The sequence below is a fragment of the Coregonus lavaretus genome, assembly GCF_964263955.1.
Source record: "Coregonus lavaretus genome assembly, contig: HAP1_SCAFFOLD_330, whole genome shotgun sequence".
Lineage (NCBI taxonomy): Eukaryota > Metazoa > Chordata > Actinopteri > Salmoniformes > Salmonidae > Coregonus > Coregonus lavaretus.
The window spans coordinates 139,392-154,521 of record NW_028156608.1 but is presented as its reverse complement, the minus strand read 5'-3'; the positions used below and the strand labels follow the sequence as shown (position 1 = coordinate 154,521).

General features: G+C 44.2%; 1 protein-coding gene across 1 annotated transcript; it reads right to left on the bottom strand.

The window, feature by feature from the left end:
* Window positions 1-5,862: 5,862 nt before the first annotated feature.
* Window positions 5,863-12,367, bottom strand: LOC311126160 (phospholipid scramblase 1). Its single transcript, XM_084200181.1, has 7 exons — window positions 12,321-12,367; window positions 11,449-11,549; window positions 11,306-11,348; window positions 10,431-10,651; window positions 9,410-9,571; window positions 7,010-7,171; window positions 5,863-6,882 (listed from the first exon to the last, which is right to left on the bottom strand). Exons 2-7 carry the CDS (start codon window positions 11,515-11,517, stop codon window positions 6,847-6,849), a joined length of 693 nt encoding a protein of 230 aa, XP_084056307.1. The 5' UTR covers window positions 11,518-11,549; window positions 12,321-12,367; the 3' UTR covers window positions 5,863-6,846.
* Between the last annotated feature and the right edge of the window lie 2,763 nt (window positions 12,368-15,130).

The following is a 15,130-nucleotide window of genomic DNA, read 5'->3' as shown; positions in this document are numbered from 1 at the left end:
GAAATTATGTTTTTATAATTTTTTTACAAATTAATAAAAAATGAAAAGAGGAAATGTCTTGAGTTAATAAGTATTCAACCCCTTTGTTATGTTCAGTTCATTTCATCCCGATCTCCTCTGCATTATTGTAGCCATCTGTTGCAGCCTGTCAACTATGCCTCTGCCTATTCCTGTTCTCTCCTCTCCGCACAGGCTACACAAACGCCCCACACCGCGTGGCTGCTGCCTCTCTAACCTGGTGGTCCCTGCACGCACCCCACACCTGGAGTTCCAGGTCTCAGGCAGCCTCTGGAACTGCCGTTCTGCTGCCAACAAAGCTGACTTCATCCCAGCCTATGCTAATCTCCAGTCCCTCGACTTCCTGGCGTTGACGGAAACATGGATTACCACTGAAAACACTGCTACTCCTACTGCTCTCTCCTCATCTGACCATGTGTTCTCGCATACCCCGAGAGCATCTGGTCAGAGGGGTGGTGGCACAGGAATCCTCATCTCTCCCAAGTGGACATTCTCAATTTTTCCCCTAACCCATCTGTCTATCTTCTCATTTGAATTCCATGCTGTCACAGTCACTAGCCCATTTAAGCTTAATATCCTTGTCATCTATCGCCCTCCAGGTTCCCTTGGAGAGTTCATCAATGAGCTTGACGCCTTGATAAGTTCCTTTCCTGAGGATGGCTCACCCCTCACAGTTTTGGGGGATTTCAACCTCCCTATGTCCACATTTGACTCATTTCTCTCTGCCTCCTTCTTTCCACTTCTCTCCTCTTTTGACCTCACCCTCTCACCGTCCCCCCCTACTCACAAGGCAGGCAATACGCTTGACCTCATCTTTACTAGATGCTGCTCTTCTACTAATCTCACTGCAACTCCCCTCCATGTCTCCGACCACTACTTTGTTTCCTTTTCTCTCTCGCTCTTCTCCCACACTACTCACTCTGCCCCTACACAGATGGTAATGCGCCGCCGCAACCTTCGCTCTCTCTCTCCCACTACTCTCTCCTCTTCCATCCTATCATCTCTTCCCTCTGCTCAATCCTTCTCCCTCCAATCTCCTGATTCTGCCTCCTCAACCCTCCTCTCCTCCCTTTCTGCATCCTTTGACTCTCTGTGTCCCCTATCCTCCCGGCCGGCTCGGTCCTCCCCTCCAGCTCCGTGGCTTGATGACTCATTGCGAGCTCACAGAACAGAGCTCCGGGCAGCGGAGCGGAAATGGAAGAAAACTAAACTCCCTGCCGACCTGGCATCTTTTCACTCCCTCCTCTCTACATTTTCTTCATATGTTTCTGCTGCTAAGGCCACTTTCTACCACTCTAAATTCCAAGCATCTGCCTCTAACCCTAGGAAGCTCTTTGCCACATTTTCCTCCCTCCTGAATCCTCCCCCCCCCGCCCCCCCCTCCTCTCTCTCTGTGGATGACTTCGTCAACCACTTTGAAAAGAAGGTTGACGACATTCGATCCTCGTTTGTTAAGTCTAATGACACTGCTGGTCCTACTCACACTGCCCTACCCTATGCTTTGACTTCTTTCTCCCCTCTCTCTCCAGATAAAATCCTGCGACTTGTGACTGCAGGCCGCCCAACAACCTGCCCGCTTGACCCCATCCCCTCCTCTCTTCTCCAGACCATCTCCGGTGACCTTCTCCCCTACCTCACTTTGCTGATCAACTCATCCTTGACCGCTGGCCATGTCCCTTCCGTCTTCAAGAGAGCGAGAGTTGCTCCCCTTCTCAAGAAACCAACACTCGATCCCACTGATGTCAACAACTACAGACCAGTATCCCTTCTTTCTTTTCTTTCCAAAACTATTGAGCGTGCCGTCTTTAGCCAACTCTCTTGCTATCTCTCTCAGAATGACCTTCTTGATCCAAACCAGTCAGGTTTCAGGACTGGTCATTCAACTGAGACTGCTCTTCTCTGTGTCACGGAGGCTCTCCGCACTGCTAAAGCTAACTCTCTCTCCTCTGCTCTTGTCCTTCTAGACCTGTCTGCTGCCTTTGATACTGTGAACCATCAGATCCTCCTCTCCACCCTCTCCGAGCTGGGCATCTCCGGCGCGGCTCACTCCTGGATTGCGTCCTACCTGACCGGTCGCTCCTACCAAGTGGCGTGGCGAGAAGCTGTCTCCGCACCACGTGCTCTCACCACTGGTGTTCCCCAGGGCTCAGTTCTAGGCCCTCTCCTTTTCTCCCTATACACCAAGTCACTTGGCTCTGTCATATCCTCACATGGCCTCTCCTATCATTGCTACGCTGACGATACACAACTAATCTTCTCCTTTCCCCCTTCTGATAACCAGGTGGCGAATCGCATCTCTGCATGTCTGGCAGACATATCAGTATGGATGACGGATCACCACCTCAAGCTGAACCCTGGCAAGACGGAGCTGCTCTTCCTCCCGGGGAAGGACTGCCCGTTCCATGATCTCGCCATCACGGTTGACAACTCCGCTGTGTCCTCCTCCCAGAGTGCGAAGAGCCTAGGCGTGACCCTGGACAACACCCTGTCGTTCTCCGCCAACATCAAGGCGGTGACCCGCTCCTGCAGGTTCATGCTCTACAACATTCGGAGAGTACGACCCTGCCTTACACAGGAAGCGGCACAGGTCCTAATCCAGGCACTTGTCATCTCCCGTCTGGACTACTGCAACTCGCTGTTGGCTGGCCTCCCTGCCTGTGCCATTAAACCCCTACAACTCCTCCAGAATGCCGCAGCCCGTCTGGTGTTCAACCTTCCCAAGTTCTCTCACGTCACCCCCCTCCTCCGCTCACTCCACTGGCTTCCAGTTGAAGCTCGCATCCGCTACAAGACCATGGTGCTTGCCTATGGAGCAGTGAGGGGAACGGCACCTCTGTACCTTCGGGCTCTGATCAGTCCCTACACCCAAACGAGGGCATTGCGTTCATCCACCTCTGGCCTGCTGGCTCCCCTTCCTCTGCGGAAGCATAGTTCCCGCTCAGCCCAGTCAAAACTGTTCGCTGCTCTGGCACCCCAATGGTGGAACAAGCTCCCTCACGACGCCAGGACAGCGGAGTCACTCACCACCTTCCGGAGGCATTTGAAACCCCACCTCTTTAAGGAATACCTGGGATAGGATAAAGTAATCCCCCCCCCCCCAAAATTGTAAAGTGGTTATCCCACTGGCTATAGGGTGAACGCACCAATTGGTGAGTCGCTCTGGATAAGAGCGTCTGCTAAATGACGTAAATGTGCCCTTGAGCAAGGCACTTAACCCTAATTGCTCCTGTAAGTCACTCTGGATAAGAGCGTCTGCTAAATGACTAAAATGTAAATGTAATGTAATGTTATGGCAAGCCGAAATAAGTTCAGGAGTAAAGATGTGCTTAACAAGTCACATAATAAGTTGCATGGAGTCACTGTGTGCAATAATAGAGTTTAAGATGATTTTTGAATGACTACCTAATCTCTGTACCCCACACATACAATTATCTGTAAGGTCCATCAGTCAAGCAGTGAATTCCAAACACAGATTCAAACACAAAGACCAGGGAGGTTTTCCAATGCCTCATAAAGAAGGGCACCTATTGGTAGATGGGTAACATTTTTAAAAAGCAGATATTGAATATCCCTTTGAGCATGGTGATGTTATTAATTACGCTTTGGATGGTGTATCAATACACCCAGTCACTACAAAGATACAGGCGTCCTTCCTAACTCAGTTGCCGGAAAGGAAGGAAACCCCTCAGGGATTTTACCATGAGGCCAATGGTGACTTTAAAACAGTTACGGCAGTTAATGGCTGTGATAGGAGAAAACAGAGGATGGATCAACAACATGGTAGTTATTCCACAATAGTAACCTAAATGAGAGCGTGGTAAGAAGGAAGCCTGTACAGAATACAAGTATTCCAAACTATGCATCCTGTTTGCAACAAGGCACTGGCAAAGAAATTAACTTTATGTCCTGAATACAAGGCGTTATGTTTGGGGCAAAAGCTAACACAGCACATCACTGAGTACCACTCTTCAAATTTTCAAGCATCATGTTATGGGTATGCTTGTCATCAGCGAGGACTAGGGAATTTCTTAGGATAAAAATAAACGGAATAAAGCTAAGCACAGAGGAAAAACCTGGTTCAGTCTGCTTTCCAACAGACACTGGGAGACACACAACAACACAAAGCCACAGACGTCTCAAGTTTTGAGGGAGCATGCAATTGGCATGCTGACTGCAGGAATGTCAACCTGAGCTGTTGCCAGAGAATTGAATGTTAACTTCTCTATAATAAGCCGCCTCTGCACAAACTATCAGAAACCGTCTCAAGGAATCTCATCTACGTGCTCGTCATCCTCACCAGGGTCTTGACCTGACTGCAGTTTGGCGTCGTAACAGACTTCAGTGGGCAAATACTCACCTTTGATGGCCACTGGCACACTGGAGAAGTGTGGTTTTCACGGATTAATCCTGGTTTCAACTGTACCGGGCAGATGGCAGACAGCGTGTATGGCGTCGTGTGGGCGAGCGGTTTGCTGATGTCAACGTTGTGAACAGAGTGCCCCGTGGTGGTGGTGGGGTTATGGTATGGGCAGGCATAAGCAAAGGACAACAGACAGAATTGCATTTTATCGATGGCAATTTGAATGCACAGAGATACCGTGACGAGATCCTGAGGCCCATTGTCGTGTCATTCATCCTCCTCCATCAACTCATGTTTCAGCATGATAATGCACAGCCCCATGTCGCAAGGACCTGTACACAATTCCTGGAAGCTGAAAATGTCCCAGTTCTTCCATGGCCTGCATACTGACTAGACATGTCACCCGTTGAGCATTTTTGGTAAGCTATGGATCGATGAGCACGACAGCTTGTTCCAGTTCCTGCCAACATCCAGCAACTTCGGACAGCTATTGAAGAGAAGTGGGACAACATTCCACAGGCCACAATCAACAGCCTGATCAACTCTATGTGAAGGAGATGTGTCGAGCTGCATGAGGCAAATGGTGGTCACACCAGATACTGACTGGTTTTCTGATCCACGCCCATACCTTTTTATAAAGTATCTGTGACCAACAGATGCATATCTGTATTCCCAGTCATGTGAAATCCATAGATTAGGGCCTAATGAATTTATTTAAATTGACTGATTTCCTTATATGAACTGTAACTCAGTCAAATCTTTGAAATTGTTGCATGTTGCATTTATATTTTCGTTCAGTATTCATCTAAAATCTATGAATGAAAAATCTAAGAACAGTAATATTTTACGCACACATGAAGGTACCCAGAAGTAATAATTTCTGGAAGAAAAAAAATAACACGTTTGTGAAATAGTTCTGGATATAGCGTTTTGTCTGTAGACATGTGTGGCATGTTCAGCAGCACACAACGTTTTGGAACGTTCAGATAGAAATATGAAACTCAGAACATACTTGCCTCTCTGACATGTAGACCAAGGAATCATGTTGGCTCTATTCATGGCATTTCTATCTGCAGCATTCAAGAACGGAACGTGGTCGTGATCTTGACGGTGGCAATAGCTCTTTACCTCACCCTACTGGACAAGTTCTGGTATTACAATAAATGGCCATGGAGAATTTTATAGTGGCACTCCATTCCCCCCCCCCCCCCCCCTCATTTAACACCTGATTTAATAGGTGGCCCAGGTATGACATAGACAAGGGGGGAGGGGGAGGTGCTTTCCTCTTTTGTTCTCTATTGTTTCTCAAGCAAGGGGGGGGGGGGGGGGGATGCCGATGAAGTCACATCAGACCAACTCCTTGAATGCCCTACTCCTGCAGTTTTTTGTCCTAAAAAAATATAAACTATTTTTACCCATTAGTGTGTACTTTACTGCATTTATACTTGAGATATCACTTTTGCAACAGTAAAAGTTCAGAAATCACTGGAGGATGTCTTTAATACTAAACATTATGTCAACTTTCTCACTTGTTAAATTACAATCACATGAAAACAATAAACAATATTAAGCTACAAAAATACACAAATAAATAAATAAAACGAAATATCAAAAGTCTCAAAATACTACATACAAAAGTGGTCTCGAGCAAAAACATAGTAGCATGTGCGGTAACTTCATATATTGTTGACACAAGAACATTACATTTTAGTCATTTAGCAGACGCTCTTATCCAGAGCGATTTACAGTTAGTGAGTGCATACATTTTTCATACTGGCCCCCCGTAGGAAACAAACCCACAACCCTGGCATTGCAAGCGCCATGCTCTACCAACTGAGCTACAGGGGTCTATAGAGGGTCTTTTGATTTACCAAAAAATAGAACATGCTTTTGTATTGTAGATCTCTTCTTTAGCTACATAGCATCACTTCATCTCTTCTTTAGCTACATAGCATCACTTCATCTCTTCTTTAGCTACATAGCATTACTTCATCTCTGCTCTCCTTTCCTTTTCACATTCCCTTCCGCATACTTGTTTAGATAAAGATGGTGTTCATTTTATTTTCACATGGTTAAAGTGGTTCCTACGCAACCATTGATCAGACTAAGGGTTACGGGCAACGCAACCACAATGTAAACACTGTAAAAACACACATATGAACACTCCTTTATATACAGTCTCTAAATATATACATCACAATGCACACTGACACCTGGTTTGATTGATTTAGCTGCAATGTGTAACAACCCCCCCGAGAAAGCTAAAACTAGTGCTAACGGCTATTACATTACATTCACCTGTAATCCCTTGTTCCTCCTACAGAAATAGAATTAGTAGTTCTATTTCTATGATTCTTACTTGGCCAACAAGATATGTCACACAGTACCATTTCTATCTGAGACCTTGTCCTTCACCAGCAGGACGTTATAGCTCCAGGAGTGCTGTACTGTAAACTGCTCTTCGGCTGCTAGTGTTGGTTACCGCTCTCAAAGAACATGAAATCCTGAAAAGAAACACAATAGAAAACATGCAATCACCATCACAGACATTTTCTGATCAACAATTACCATTGAGAATAGAATAGAGAATAGCGTAGCACATCCTAGCATGAAATAAAATACTAGACTTACGACGAGGAAACAGGCTCCGATCATCACAGCCTTCATCTTCACGTCTAGATCCATGGGGAACTGGATCCCAAAGTTATCAGCGTCCGTGAACGCCTCGCGGAGTAGACCGGTCCACTGCTTACTGATCTTCCCGATCTTATCCACTTCATCCATGGTCACTATCTGGAGAGGAGACAACGGTAGACTACAGTCAGTTTACACACAGACAGATGAAGCACCTTTTCTATTTTTACCTTCTGGGTGTTACTAGGTTGAAAATGATCAAATGGAGGAAATGGAGAACTTGTTAAATAGTACTTGTTTGGCTAGAATTCATTACATCGCAACATATTTGCTTTACTATTCTGCCTGCTGTCCAATCAAAGTCTCTTACATAATTCTAACATTTTGTTGTGAGGTCATCTTTAGTTTCTCCTGAAATAAATCTAAACTTTGAAGGAATTTGAATGGCAATATTGTCTCCATCATGGGTTCAATGTCTTAGAGCCAAACCGCCTTCAGAGCCTAATGAACCAGCATGCAAGAATGGCAACATTGTAACACTGTCCCACACAAACACACAATACATTGTCGGGGTCGGATGGATTCATTCACCCAGAACTCTTGTTGATTAGTAACATGTTTTACCTTGTTCAGAGAGAAACAGACAGGATGATGCCTTATGAAACCACACCAGGGTCCCCAGAACCAGTACATTTAACCATATTCTGTTTTCATAGATTTCATAATTTTCAGTGTGTGTTTGTGTGTGTATGTGTGTTTGGACAAACATACAGTGGTGTGAAAAAGTGTTTGCCCCCTTCCTGATTTCTTTGCATATTTGTCACATTTAAATGTTTCAGATCAAACAAATTTAAATATTAGTCAAAGATAACACAAAATGCAGTTTTGAAATGAAGGTTGTTATTATTAAGGGAAAACAAAATCCAAACCCACATGGCCCTGTGTGAAAAAGGGTTTGCCCCCTACAACCTAATAACTGGTTGGGCCACCCTTAGCAGCAACAACTGCAATCAAGCGTTTGCGATAACTTGCAATGAGTCTTTTACAGCGCTGTGGAGGAATTTTGGCCCACTCATCTTTGCAGAATTGTTGTAATTCAGCCACATTGGAGGGTTTTCGAGCATGAACTGCCTTTTTAAGGTCATGCCACAGCATCTCAATAGGATTCAGATCAGGACTTTGACTAGGCCACTCCAAAGTCCAAATTTAGTTTTTCTTCAGCCATTCAGAGGTGGACTTGCTGGTGTGTTTTGGATCATTGTCCTGCTGCAGAACCCAAGTTCGCTTCAGCTTGAGGTCACGAACGGATGGCCGGACATTCCCCTTCAGGATTTATTAGTAGACAGCAGAATTCATGGTTTCATTTATCACAGCAAGTCTTCCAGGTCCTGAAGCAGCAAAACAGGCCCAGACCATCACACTACCACCACCATATTTTACTGTTGGTATGATGTTCTTTTTCTGAAATGCGGTGTTACTTTTACGCCAGATGTAATGGGACACACACCTTCCAAAAAAGTTCAACTTTTGTTTCGTCAGTCCACAGAATATTTTCCCAAAGGTCTTGGTGATCATCAAGATGTTTTCTGGAAAAAATGAGACGAGCCTTAATGTTATTTTTGCTCAGCAGTGGTTTTCGTCTTGGAACTGCCATGCAGAACTCTTGCCCAGTCTCTTTCTTATGGTGGAGTCATGAACACTGACCTTAACTGAGGCAAGTGAGGCCTGCAGCTCTTTTGATGTTGTTGTGGGGTCTTTTGTGACCTCTTGGATGAGTCGTCGCTGCGCTCTTGGGGTAATTTTGGTTGGCCGGCCACTCCTGGGAAGGTTCACCACTGTTCCATGTTTTCGCCATTTGTGGATAATGGCTCTCACTGTGGTTCGCTGGAGTCCCAAAGCTTTAGAAATGGCTTTATAACCTTTTCCAGACTGATGGATCTCAATTACTTTCTTTCTCATTTGTTCCTGAATTTCTTTGGATCTCGGCATGATGTCTAGCTTGTGAGGATCTTTTGGTCAACTTCACTTTGTCAGGCAGGTCCTATTTAAGTGATTCCTTGATTGAGAACAGGTGTGGCAGTAATCAGGCCTGGGTGTGGCTAGAGGAATTGAACTCAGGTGTGATAAACATTTTGAGTTAAACCACAGTTGAGTTGTGTTATAACATGGGGGGGGGGTGGGGGGGGGGCAAACACTTTTTCCCAAAGGGCCATGTGGGTTTGGATTTGGTTTTCCCTTAATAATAACAACCTTCATTTCAAAACTGCATTTTGTGTTTACTTGTGTTATCTTTGACTAATATTTAAATGTGTTTGATGATCTGAAACATTTAAGTGTGACAAACATGCAAACAAATAACAAATCAGGAAGGGGGCAAACACTTTCACACCACTGTACCTCAAAGTCAACGTCAGGCAAGCAACTCCAGCCACAGAAGGGTCCGTGCAGCCTCAGCACTGGCTCTCTGTGTTCATTCTCTATGATGAACTTCGGGGAGAAGGGGTGCCACTGCTGGACCACGTAGCCTACTGTGTTCCCTGGGGGGGCCTGCACCTCCAGCTGAGACAGGGGTGGTAGGGGTATTAGAATAGAGAGGGGTGGTGGGGTATTAGAATAGAGAGGGGTGGAGGGGTAATAGAATAGAGAGGGGTGGAGGGGTAATAGAATAGAGAGGGGTGGAGGGGTAATAGAATAGAGAGGGGTGGAGGGGTAATAGAATAGAGAGGGTGGGGGGGTAATAGAATAGAGAGGGGTGGTGGGGTATTAGAATAGAGAGGGGTGGTGGGGTAATAGAATAGAGAGGGGTGGAGGGGTAATAGAATAGAGAGGGGTGGGGGGGTAATAGAATAGAGAGAGAGGGGTGGTGGGGTAATAGAATAGAGAGGGGTGGTTGGTGAGGGGCAGGGGAGTGGAGTGGAGAAGGTGGTTGATGTTCGAATAGTGGAAAAGGTGGATGGTGTTTGAATAGTGGAGAAGGTTATTTGGTGTTTGAATAGTGGAGAAGGTAGTTGGTGTTTGAATAGTGGAGAAGGTTATTGGTGTTTGAATAGTGGAGAAGGTTGTTGGTGTTTGAATAGTGGAGAAGGTGAATGGTGTTTGAATAGTGGAGAAGGTGGGTTGGTGTTTGAAAAATGGAGAAGTAAACAGGAACATTGTGAAGGGGGGTTAAGAAGGAAGGAAGGAAGGAAGGAAGGAAGGAAGGAAGGAAGGAAGGAAGGAAGGAAGGAAGGAAGGAAGGAAGGAAGGAAGGAAGGAAGGAAACAAACAAACATGAAAGTTAAAGAACAATATCATTGAAATGAGCCATGAGTTGGTCTCTGTGATGAGACATAAAGCTGCAATTCTTTAGGTGTAATACATTTAGAAAGGGGACCTGCCCTGTTATAGGGAAGAGTCCCAGAGACTAAAGGCAGCTCACCTCTTGCAGACAGCAGGGGAAGAAACAGGACATGCACTTTAGAGGTCTGGTGACTGTGATGACCTCCTGTCCAAAGTTGTCAAGGACTTTTATTGTGAAGGATCGTAGGGGTCCGCAGCACTGCCTGCTCAGACAGTCATTCTCCTCCACAGCATAGAACACGTTCTGGCCCATGGCATTACGCACCTCATACTTGTTGTTGCTCTCAAAGCCAGCCAGGGCTGTGGGAATACAACACATCATTTTGTAGTGGTTTATTTAACCTTGATTTAAACAGGGAGTCACCATTGAGCCCAGTGTCTCTTTCACAAGCGAGCGCTGATTATACAATTCATAAAGCCCAATACAATCAAGGGCAGGGGACATGATGGATACACACACACAGACACAGACACACACACACACACAGACACGCACACACACACACACACACACACACACATACACGCACACACACACACACAAACACATACACGCACACACATACACACACACACACACACACACATACACGCACACACACACACACACATACACGCACACACACACAAACACATACACGCACACACATACACACACACACAAACACATACACGCACACACACACACATACACGCACACACACACAAACACATACACGCACACGCACACACATACACACAAACACATACACGCACACAAACACATACACGCACACGCACACACACACAAACACAGACACGCACACGCACACACACACATACACGCACACACACACAAACACAGACACGCACACACACACATTCACGCACACACACACACACACAAATCTCAAATCTATGAAGACCATCATCAAAATAGTAATTCTTGTTTTTGTAAATTATTTTTGTACATACCTTCAATAAACTCGACTTTCTGTTTGATGAGTAGCTGATCAACCTAAATCATTGACAAGACAAGAGAAAGGTACAAACAATATCAGTCGATGTTCTACAGGTCTAAATTAATCCGAATCACGGAACAGGACGAGAGGACTCACCTGTGTCAGATATTCTAACCCGGGTGGGCATCCCGGCAGGCCAGGGTTGGGGACCTGGTACATATTCATCTTAACAGAAGCAGGTCCTAGCTGCTATTCAACTGTAGAAAAATGGTTACAACGTTATGAATGGAACCAACGACTATCTGGCGCCACCTAGTGTTTCGATTTACAAGATAAACACAATTCCATAAATAAAAACGTACACAAATGATACAATGTATCGTTTTATTGTAGTCTTGTGTTTCGTATCCTCATAGACTGCACATGTAAATACAACCAACAGGCTAATAGCCTAAACGGTGTTCTCATGGTGAATGTCAGCAGGTGTAGTCTACTGCGCACTGTATTAACATCCCAATAAACCGATATAGGCTACCTATGCGTTTTTATAAATGAAAGAATAAACTGACAATTCTTCTCTGACCATAGGCTATATATCTTGGAAGTGAAAGGGTTTTAGCTGACAAGTCGGTAAGCAAGCAACAAATGGCGATCCCTTTTACTAAGCCGCTATAGTAGTAGCCTACAGTGTGACATGGCCCATATGCATTAAGCTTTCTGCATCTCAACAATGCGTGACCCAAAGTAGGATCCAAGTAAATTGGTTTGTACTGATCTACCTGTGTAGATCTATGCAGACCTGTGCAGATCTATCTATCTGTCTGAGTTCAGATTAAAACGCACTCAATGACGAATAGGTAGAACACTGTTCAATTCAAATCTGGGAGGATTCGGGGAACGATAGCCTATTAGACTATAACAACGACACGGAATGATGAATTGACCTTTTGTGATAACAGCGGGATAAATAAAGCGGGATAAATAAAGCATGGTAAACCACGAATGTTTAATCTACTCTAAAGACTCACCCATATATTCTGGAAGAAAAATATAACAGTCCGCTTCACGAGCTCAGTATAAAACCTTTCATCTCATTGGACAATGTAGATGTCTTTCCCACCCGCATCAGCCAATGGTAAGCCGAGGCTGTGAATACCAGGAAGTATTTTCTGTCACGCGTTTTATTGTCATTACAGCGCATGCTCGTCTAGCCAGAGGTCTAAATTGGTTTTATGGTTTTACCACTATTGTCCTGAAGTATTTTGTGGTGTGATTTTATGAGATACAATTTGCCAATGCATGTAGAAGCCTAATCAACAGGCAATTATTAAAATATTATAATAATATTAAAATATGTTTTGATAATATTAACTCCTGTTCTTCGTGTTATTCATTAGGGTGACTTACAGACTGTAGAATAGTGGACCCTGATAAAGAATAAAGCTACAGCCAAGGAAGGGGATCCGCGCTAGGTCTAAATGCTTGAATACGAAAAAAATGAAAAACAGTGTGCATGATGAAAAAAAGAAAAAAACGTTATTGTAAAGTAAAAATGGCTCATTGAAAGCTGAAAATTATAAAATAAAAGTTTAAACATAAAAGTTGAAAGGTCAAAATCAAAGTGAAAATCGAAACAACAATCACGGCTCGTTACACAGGTAACCAACAGGTAGGCTATTGTTTCATGTGTAGCAAAAGTAAGCAACGGATTAATCTTTATCTTCAGCCCTGATAAGGCCTTTGTCATTAAGCCAGCAGGATAGTTAGGATGGATAGTTTGGTTGGATAGTTAGGATGGATAGTTAGGATGGATAGTTAGGATGGATAGTTAGGATGGATAGTTAGGATGGATAGTTTGGTTGGATAGTTAGGATGGATAGTTAGGTTGGATAGTTAGGATGGATAGTTAGGATGGATAGTTAGGATGGATAGTTAGGTTGGATAGTTTGGATGGATAGTTAGGATGGATAGTTAGGATGGATAGTTAGGATGGATAGTTAGGATGGATAGTTAGGATGGATAGTTTGGTTGGATAGTTAGGATGGATAGTTTGGTTGGATAGTTAGGATGGATAGTTAGGATGGATAGTTTGGTTGGATGTCACCTGGTGGTCATTCATCCATCCTGTCGGTGCCTTGTCAATAACATGTCTCCAAAACTGAGGAAAGGTGGCTCCAATGGTGTGTACATTTTCCCATTGGGATGTGTATAATGCTACTGTAGTCGCTTTACGGTAACATACTGTACTCTTACTGTAAAGCCTTATTTGCATATTTCCCAGAGGGCCTTGCCGTTCTAATGAATTGTAGAGCTACCACCCATGACTGTATTTGTTAGTGACAGAGAGATGGTTGTTGCGTTCATCCATGTTCAATCCTGTGGCCTTCACCATGTGAGATCCTAAGCAAATGTTATCATGACAATTAAATAATTTAACACAATATGTATTTCATAAGGCCTTGTTTTGAGGGCCTAGTTTTACTCTTATACAGTGGCCTGAAAGTCTAGGTTTACATCAGGCCTGCAAGTAGGGTTGCAAAATTATGCTACCTTTCCAAAAATGTTCAGTATTTGCAGAAATTAGGGAGGAATCTTCCAACCGGGATTTCTGGAAAACCTGGGAATTTTGGAAAAGGTACCAGAATTTTGCAACCCCTACCTGCAAGTCACATCATGCTGGTTTGCAAATGCATGTGTAATTCCTGTTGGAATCCAGCCAGAGTTAGGATATCCAACAGTTGGAATATATTCACTGGCAACATGCATTCAGCATCACTGCCATGGTTAAGGTGCTCAGACGGGCCGCGATAAATGGCAATTGAACAGTGAGAAAATCCGCCTTCCGTGTATAGAGACCAGCGGCCCCGATTATTGTCAGCTCGAATGCTGTCATTAAAACATTGTTTGATTGGTTGACAACGTACGGCGGCCGAGCGCTTTGGCAGCAGTGCCACTCACAGAAGCCAGCACCACGAACCACACCGCTTGCGAAACTGTTCGCTTTTAACTGCCCACTGCCCTACTCCCATTGACATCTTAGAGACCTTCGCCACTTACCGCACTCCGTCTGTAAGCTTCTTCACAGACATTCTGAGGTGACTACATAAGCCATTTAAAATGGAACAACCATTTCAGTAATGGGTGCAAAAAATCGAACTGACTGATTGGATTAGTTTAGAAACATGCATGTTATTTATCTTTGTGTAGCATAAGATTAATCAATCAATGTACAGACAAAAATACAGATATTAAATACAATTCTAAAAAAAACTACCTGCAGTAGAGCATGCTGGGAAATATGATAATGATTAGAGTTGTTTTACAGGAACTTACAGGTAACTGTTTTTTATAATATAAAACAGCATGACCACAAACAAAGCAATGTATATAAAATAACAAAACAGGTACCAATTAACTAAGACTAAAATATTACATTTATAATAATTTGCCTATAAAACTTAATATTTTTGCTTCAGAGGATGAGCTTTGATTTTGTTGTCTTTGTGCTTTTTGTGTGGCATTCTATTTTGAAAATTCACAAATTGTCACAAGTGTGCAGCCGTCGAGGACCTCCCTTCACATCTGTTCGATCAAAGTGGGTATGAGAGGCAGGGGATCACTGAATTTAACCGTAGCCTTATTCAGTGTCTGGTAATTGATACAGGGGCAAGAGACCTACGTCCTTCTTCTTCATGAAAAATAAGCTGGAAGAGGCCGGAGAAGTGGACGGACGGAGGAATCCGTGGGGATGGGGAGGTGGGTGGCCTGGTCTGGACTTTCCACGGAGGTGGCACAGATAGACACAGACACATCCCATGACACTCCTGTGACCAACCCA

Coding starts and splice junctions, on each gene's coding strand:
- LOC311126160 (XM_084200181.1), bottom strand. CDS start 11,517: ATGAATATGTACCAGGTCCCCAACCCTGGCCTGCCGGGATGCCCACCC. Junction 10,652..11,305: donor GAAAGTCGAGTTTATTGAAG/GTATGTACAAAA, acceptor GTATTCCCACAG/CCCTGGCTGGCTTTGAGAGC. Junction 7,172..9,409: donor TGCCTGACGTTGACTTTGAG/GTACAGTGGTGT, acceptor TCTCCTCTCCAG/ATAGTGACCATGGATGAAGT.